The following is an 8,365-nucleotide window of genomic DNA, read 5'->3' as shown; positions in this document are numbered from 1 at the left end:
GGGCTTGTCTCATTTCCCTGACGTAATAACTGTACCAGAGGCGCGCATAAAATCTCAACGTAAACCTAAGTATATAAGCGCAAACACTCTTTTATAGCATATAGTATACAGTAAAGGCAAGTACACAGATTTGCCCTGAGTATAAAATGTTACAGCAATTTTAATGTTTTGTCCTCTAGGCTCAGAAAAAAAAACACATTTTTAAACTCTTTATAGCAATATTGGCTACAATAGGCCAAAGTTATTGTGGTTTTGCCTTTTATCAGAATCAGAATCAGTTTTATTGTCAAATGTGCTTCACACACACAAGGAATTTGTTTTGGCTACAGAAACTTCCAGTGTACAAAAAGTGACAAGTGACAACACAAAATAAATATGAAAAGAAAGACGATAAACATTAAACAAAGATGCAGTAAGTCAAGGAATCTGGATGTTGAATAGTATGTACAGATTTGTTATAAATATACAGGTTATACGGTGCTGGTGCACATGCGAATGTAGAAAGTATTGCATTGTATATTGATATAAGGTGCTGTGTACAAGTAAAGTATTGCATGTTTATTGCACAGTAGGGAAATATTAAACTGTTCATGAGGTAGATGGCCTGAGGAAAGAAACTTTTTCCTGTGTCTGGCTGTTTTTTTGCTTGGTGCTCTGAAGCGCCGACCAGACGGTAACAGTTCAAACAGGAAGTGTGCTGGGTGCGAGGCATCCAGAGTGATTTTGCGAGCCCTTTTACTCATTCTGGAAGAGTACTGTTTTTGAAGTGTAGGAAAGGTAGTGCCAGTGACACGTTCAGGAGTCCGGACTATTCGCTGTAGTCAACGGAGGTCGGTTTTGGCAGCTGAGCCGAACCAGACGGTGATTGAAGTGCAGAGATGACAGCCGAATACGAGCAGCTCCTGTGGCAGGCTAAACTTCATCAGCTGACGAAGGAAGTACAGTCTCTGCTGGGCTTTCTTCACAGTAGAGTCTGGGTGAATGTCCAACTTCAAATCTTGAGAGATGGTGGTGCCCAGGAACCTGAATGACTCTACTGCAGCCACAGTGCTGTTCATGATGGTGAGTGGGGGGAGTGCAGGGGGGTTTCTCCTAAATTTCACTATCATCTCCATTTTGAGCATGTTCAGCTCCAGGTTGTTGTATCTGCACCATAAAGCCAGCCGCTCCACCTCCTGTCTGTACGCGTTGTTATTTTAATGCTATTTTTATTTTAGATTAAGTTTTTTTAGTTTTAATTTTGTTTAGTAGTTTTAGTTTTACAGAGAAAGTAAACACATACAGTGTCGACCAGAGCAAAGTTTAGTGTTTGCTCATTTACATAAACTCTTGTGCAAACATCTTTGTAATGTAATGTTATGTGTATTTATATTGCGCATTTATCGTGTATGGCCATACACCCAAAGTGCTTCACAATCATAAGGGGGTTCTCTCCACACCACCATCAGTGTGCAGCATCCACTTGGATGATGCATCGGCAGCCACAGGACAACGGCGCCAGTGTGCTTACTAGTGGAGAGACAGTGATAAAGCCAATTCAGTGGATGGAGATGATTGGGCCATGATGGGTAAGGGCCAATAGAGGGAATTTGGTCAGGACACCGGGGTTACACCCCTACTCCTTGCAAGTAGTGCCATGGGATTTTTGATGACCACAGAGGATTGTATTGTGTGTCATTTTGAAAGTGCAAGTAAATAAAATATGCTAATTCACTTTATTAAACATAATTTGAATAATGTCCAGAAAATAAGTTTTACATTTTTTAAACCCCATTTTAAGGACAAAATTATTAACCCCTTTAAGCATTTTTATTTGACAGTCTACAGAACAAACCATCATTATACAATGACCTAACCCAGTGGTTCTCAAACTGTGGTACGTGTACCACTAGTGGTACGCAGTCTTCCTTCTAGTGGTACTCGGAGGAATGAAATATGTCATGTACATGCTATACACATTTCAAAATTGATAAAAATTTATGTATATAATATGTCATATATGACATACAGCCTATATTTCTGATGTATTCTGCCACACTTTTTAACTGTGCAGAGTTGTAGCTGCTTTACTGGTCCTACTGCACTACTGTATTTCAATACTGCTCATTTTGGTGGTACTTGGAGAGACCATTTTTTTCTGAGGTGGTACTTGATGAAAAACGTTTGAGAACCACTGACCTAACCTAATACCTAACCTATAACCTAATTAGGACCAGGACCTTGGTGTCCCATTCAAAAGACAGCGCTCAAGGAAAGTATAGTGCCCCCTTCAATTTACTGGGGCATTAACCTCAAACAGACCATAGGTTGAGCGCCCCCTGCTGGCCTCACTAAAAACACTTCCAACAGCAACTTAGTTTTCCCATGTGGTCTCCCATCCAGGTACTGACCAGGCTCAGCCCTGCTTAGCTTTAGTGTCAGTGAGTAACCGGTCTTGGGCTGCAGGGTGATATGGCTCTGGCTAATAAAAATAAAATTATTGTTTTAACAAACACTGATCCCAAAACCACAAATTCTTTATTTTTGAACTTGAATTTATGAAAGAATTCAGAGAAACTTCTTCAGATAACTTTATATGTTTATCTGCATTTAAACATGTCTAGTTTGTATGTTTTTGGCAGAGAGCTTAAAGAAAAGATAGAACAGATGTTTAATGTACATAGACACACATTTGACTGATGTGTTTGTCTGTAAAATCATCATTTTGGAATTGTGTGGAGTTTGCATGTTCTCCATATGTTTCCTCTGGGGGCTACAGTTTCCCCCAGAATCCAAAGTCATGTGCTATAGGTGAACTGTGGATAAACAAAATTGGTTGTAGTGTGTGTGTGAATGCAAGAATGTATGGGTGTTTCCCAATACTGAGTTGCGGCTGCTTTGTAAAACATAAAACATGCTGGAATAGTTGGCAGTTAACTCCACTGTGGCAACCCCTGATTTGAAGTTGAAGGAAAATGAATGAGTGAGTGAATAATTGTATTTCAGTTTGTTTTTCAGTAACTGTTGTTGTTTCATTTAATTTGTGTTTTTAATTTATTCTGATTTCTTTTCAGTTCATGTAAAAGTTGTTTGACCACTACTTTCTGTCTTTGTTTACTAAAATAACCTTGCAGCAGGCACTGTTTTAAAACCATGACTGCTGAGACAGTGAGATGAGCAAGTTCAAGTGCAAAGAGCTTTATTGTCATCTCAACAGTACACAGTGAAATGAGACCATGTTTATCCAGTTACCACATAAAAAACACACACAACTACACAAAACAGTAGGAGACACACAAACAACAAAAAACACCTCAGAACCAAGGGTTAAAGAGTAAACTACCTGATGATGTAAAGTGCAACCTGGTGCAAACAGTGCAAGACAGACATTAAAGTGCATTAAACAATTCAGAAGCAGAAACCGAAGCAGAAACATTACATTTATCAGTAAACACAGTTCCTAGTGCATGTGTTTGGAGGTAGTTCAGTTGATGCAGCTGCTCAGGATCCTCTTGAGCACAGGTGTCAAATCCAGTTCCTTGAGGGCCGCAGCTCTGCACAGTTTAGCTTTAACCCTGATTAAACTCACCTGATCAAACTCATTGAGTCTCTCAGGCTTGTGAGAAACCCACAGGTAAGTGTGTTGAAGCAGGGTTGGAACTAAACTGAGCAGAGCTGCGGCCCTACACAAACTGGATTTGACACCTGTGCTCTTGAGGGTCCCTCTATAAAGCATGTTCGGGATGGAGAGACTAAAGCTAAAGTTAAGACAGCTACAGTTTTGTCAGGATCTGTAAGTGTTGACAGATGAGGACAGTGTTGACACACAGCACTGGAATTGGGTTAGTGTTGAGAATCAGCTCTGGTTTGCTTCTTGCAGGCACATTTTCTCTCAATCCATCACAGGACGTTCAGGCACAACGGTGTTTATAAAACAATAATTTATTTGAGTCTCATGACAAGAAGATGTAGAAGATCAGATGATATAATCGTCTTGATGGAGGGCTCTGGAACTTCTTGTTGTTCTTTATCTGGTGACCTGAAACAAGCAACACACACATTTGTTGGTCTTCATGTTACACTAGTACACACCTCCTGTATAAAAATGCTCAAGAAAGAAAATGTAGAATTGAATACCTTGAACCAGCGATGGCTGCTGAGTTTCCCCAAAGCGATCCTCTTCCTGGGGCTCCTCTGCAGGCAGGACTGGACCAGTTGGCAGCACTCTGTGGAGAAAGATGGAAGAGTCTGATTATTATTACCTAAACTACATCTACTTGCTTTAATAATCACAATCCAAACAATAAGATTTGATGATGCTGAAACATGAAGGCCAAAACTGATGAACATCACTGAATTATTCCTCTGTGTCATTTAGATTTACAGTTGGCTTTCTCTGCTGTAATAAATGGCCAGCTCACCTGTTGACAATCCAGATTTGATCCAAGTTCTTTCATCTGTCAAGTCCAGGTCACTGTGTTTAGGAGGTTCTCCACACAGCAGCTCATACAGGAGAACCCCCAGTGACCAAACGGTTGCCGCCTTTCCATGGTACCTGCCACTGGATCTAAATTCAGGTGGACAGTAATCTTCAGTCCCTGAAAAAAGAAGATTTTCTTCATTAGTGACAGTAAGAAAGCTGATGCTGTTCAAAATATGGAGTTGAAGAATTAAAATCTCAAACTGCAGACTTGAAGGACAATACATACCACAGAATGTTGTATATGCTGAGGTCTTTAGAAGGTCACCGCAGCCAAAGTCGATGAGTTTCACTTCCAGAGTTTCCTTGTTTATCAGGAGGTTTTCTAATTTAATGTCCCGATGGAGGACCCCTCGCTGACAGCACATATGGGCAGCCTGCACTACCTGCCACATGATGTGCCGCGCCACGTCCTCGCTGAGGGTTCCTCTGTGCCGCTCCAGGAAGTCAAATAGGTCTTCGCAGGGTGAGGGACGCTCCAAGATCATTATGTAGGAGTCAGACCTCTCCTGCCACTCCAGCATCCGGATTATCTGAGGAACGGTCGGACCATTGTTGGCAAGAATGGTTAGAGCAACCTCTAACGGAAGGGGTGTAGGATGACCAGGCTGTAGAGGAAAGACATTTGTTGTCAGTGATGTTTAAAATCATTTTTGGCTCTAATTAACAAATTTTGAAGTAAAAACCAAGAAAGCTGCTTACAATGCTGAGGTAATCCATGTCGCTGCTCTTCACAACCACCTTCATTGCCACCTGATCCACAAAACAAAACATTAGTAATTCTTGCTCTGAGCTCAAATCATCACAGTCATTCAACTTTTTCAATGTCATGTGACACAATAACCAGACTTGAACAGACACTGAGAGAAATATTTTGCTAGATGTAGTGAGTAAAATATACCTCAAGACCATCCGTCAGACGAACTGCTTCAAGGACTGTCCCGTATCCTCCCTGGCCGAGCTTTTTCACAATTCTGTAGCGGCCCAATATATCTTCTGCAAAAAATAAAATTAATAAACATTATAGAAGAGAACACACAACAAGAGGATTAAAGCTGACATTTTAATTCATAATTTGACAGAATATTTGTCTATTATTTTGAATATTTCATATTTCTTCCTAACTCAATTTAAGTAAAAGGATTCTAATACACCTAAAGTAAGTAATTAACACATATTATATTAACACATGTTGTTGGAACACAGCATGAACATTATTGAGATCATTTAAAGGTCAAAATGATAAAGGATGTTAAACCTCCTGACCTTCAAGACTGCTGGAGCTGGACGTCCTGCTGGAGGTGCTGTTGGAGCTGGTATTGGAGTTGGAAGACCTGCTGCAGCTGCTTCTGGAGCTGGACGCCCCGCTGGAGCTGCTGTTGGAGCTGAAACTAGAGCTGGCCTCGTCAGGTCTCAGGCCGCTGCTGGTGTCAGTTTTCTGAACTTCATGACTCTCCACAGAGAAATCCATGAAAGTATCAAAATATTCCGAATTTCTCTCCTCAGAGGTGACACTTTGAGCAGAGAAGTAAGTAGAAGACGACCCGCTCCTCATCTTTTTTGATGGTCGCCTCTCCTCAACGGGCTCGAGATGGTCGAACGCCTCGTTGGGGCAGGATTTTGTTTGCGCATCATGATGGAAATTGTGCGCAATAACGCAATCGCTGTCAGAAAAACAATCTCTCTTTCTCTTCTGTCCCATGATCACAAACGCGGTTGGATAAAACACTAACGCTGTTGAATTCGTGTAATGCAGACAGAAAAATCAAGCCAAATGACAAATCTGTCCAGAGAAGCTGTTTAGGAATGCAAGACATTCTAAATGTTCTATTCTAATTATGACGCAACAGCAGAGGTTTGTGTTACTGTTTGAAACGCAGTGGGAGAAATTATACATCCCAAAGAAAACACATTAATTAAAGCTATAAAATAATAATTCTGGACAAATTAAACAGAAAAGCTATATAAATATAAAATACACACAGAATACAGTTAAATGTTTTAATATTTAGTTAAAGTTTTTACATTAAAAATATGCTTAAATTTATAATTGCTTCAGGCCTTTAAATAGGCCTACACTATAAGTTCTATTCTTGTTTATTGCATGCACTCTATTTGTGTGGTCGATTTAGTTTTTTTTTATATAAGCCATATACATATTTTACATTTATGTCCATGTAAACATAAATAAATAATCAATTAACCATCTCTGGGCTGCTGTAGTTTAATTAAAAAATTATATTTCTTATGTTACATCTATACAAAAACGCTGTAATACATTATCATACAGTTCTGGAAAATTTTATAGAGCTGAAATGCTCGTTTGTGTTATGAATCAATGTCATAAACAAGCCTAAGGCGTCTTTGTCATTTCACAGAAGAATATTGTCATTAAAACATTTACTTGCAGAAAAACTCAATAAGCTAAACCTGAACAGATTGCCTCTTGGCCAAGTCCTCATTGTAAATGAGAACTGGTTCTCAATTGAATTACCTCGTTAAATAAAGGTTATTAGATGTTTTCGGTTTTTTTTTTTTTTTGTTTTTTTTTTTTGCTTTTTTATTAGTCTGAAAACACGGAATATTTTATATCGAATGGCTTTTTTTCTGCAATGATCTAAAGGCAAATGCTGTTAAAAAATAATAATAAAAAGTCTTATTCTTATTTGTAAAACATGTTTATAATTTTATGTCAAATATATTAAATAACTTTAAAATTAACAAAAGTGATTTGTAAAATAAAGAACTTATATAAGTAATTTTAATAAAAGAGGTGTTTTTAACTAAAAACAACAACTAAACATGTATTTATTGCTAGTACTTATATAGCAAGACCTAAAGATATTGTTCTTTCAGAAAAAAAAGAAAATTTACTTATCGTGAATATATTTTCAGCTAAACACAAAATTTATGATCATTTAAAGGAAATTGGCAACTATCAGCCGACTTCCACAGAAGAAAAATATATATATATTTTTATATATATATCATGTAAATGGTTTAAGTGAACCGTTGGTTTCAAAATAAGCATAAATTAAAACATATTGTTTTTGTACTCTTAAAAATGAAACGTGTTAGTTTTTACTTGCCCATAACTCTTTTTAGCGGAACATTAAAAGGTTAGTTCCCAACATTTTTAAAAGTACCTTTATAAGTTCCACGGGAAATGATGATCTATTTCAGTCTGTCTGTGCCTTTTAAACCATTTTGATGTTAAATTGATGAGTTTGAAAACGCAATTGTCCCATACATTTTAAAGAAAATTGAATAATTCACAAAATGCGCGTTTGTGTATTTATGTCATAAACATGCCGATAAAATTGCACACAAGAAGATTATCAGTAAAACATTTATTTACAGAACATCTCAATCAAAATGTCTGCTTAACCTAAAAATATGTTTTTTCTAAGAGCAAATACTGTTAGCCCGTTTTACATTTTGAGGAGGCATACGTTAATTGTTTTAATAAAAAGTTGTATTCTTATTTGCAATATCTTTAATATGTCTTGTATATTTGTAAAAATAACTTTAAAAGAAACAAAGGTGATTTGTAAAATAAAGAACTTAGAGTAATTTTAATACAAGTGGTGCTGATAACTGAAAAAAAACAAGTAAAATTAATTTATTGCTATCATTTTTATGGTAAGACTTAAAGAAATAATTCTCATCGTGAATATGTTTTCAGCTAAACACAAAATCAGATATTTTAAAGGAAATTGGTAACCAGAGAGTTGACATTAACCGACTTCCATAGTAAAGGAAAAAGTGGCCATCAAGTTAATAGTTGCCAGCAATTGTATGATTACAAAATATCAGTAAAAGATCTTGTTTTTGTACCATTTAAACCAATAAAAACACCCAAAAAGTAAACTTATGTTACTATTTACTTGCTCTATGTAACTCTTT

At 37.4% G+C, this 8,365-nt stretch overlaps 1 protein-coding gene and 1 long non-coding RNA gene across 2 annotated transcripts in view; one reads left to right on the top strand and one right to left on the bottom strand.

The window, feature by feature from the left end:
* LOC147843375 (uncharacterized) overlaps window positions 1-8,365 on the top strand; it is a 704,457-nt gene that overhangs the window by 659,862 nt on the left and 36,230 nt on the right. The gene's annotated exons all lie outside the window — the stretch shown is intronic.
* On the bottom strand, window positions 3,162-7,408 carry LOC100537706 (serine/threonine-protein kinase pim-1). Its single transcript, XM_087256825.1, has 7 exons — window positions 5,726-7,408; window positions 5,361-5,455; window positions 5,162-5,212; window positions 4,689-5,067; window positions 4,401-4,577; window positions 4,117-4,205; window positions 3,162-4,018 (listed from the first exon to the last, which is right to left on the bottom strand). Exons 1-7 carry the CDS (start codon window positions 6,159-6,161, stop codon window positions 4,007-4,009), a joined length of 1,239 nt encoding a protein of 412 aa, XP_087112951.1. The 5' UTR covers window positions 6,162-7,408; the 3' UTR covers window positions 3,162-4,006.

This window comes from Danio rerio, chromosome 6, assembly GCF_052040795.2.
Source record: "Danio rerio strain M-AB ecotype USA chromosome 6, GRCz13ab, whole genome shotgun sequence".
NCBI classification, from domain to species: Eukaryota; Metazoa; Chordata; class Actinopteri; order Cypriniformes; family Danionidae; genus Danio; species Danio rerio.
The sequence above is the reverse complement of the archived record's forward strand: the minus strand, read 5'-3'. Positions and strand labels throughout refer to the sequence as shown.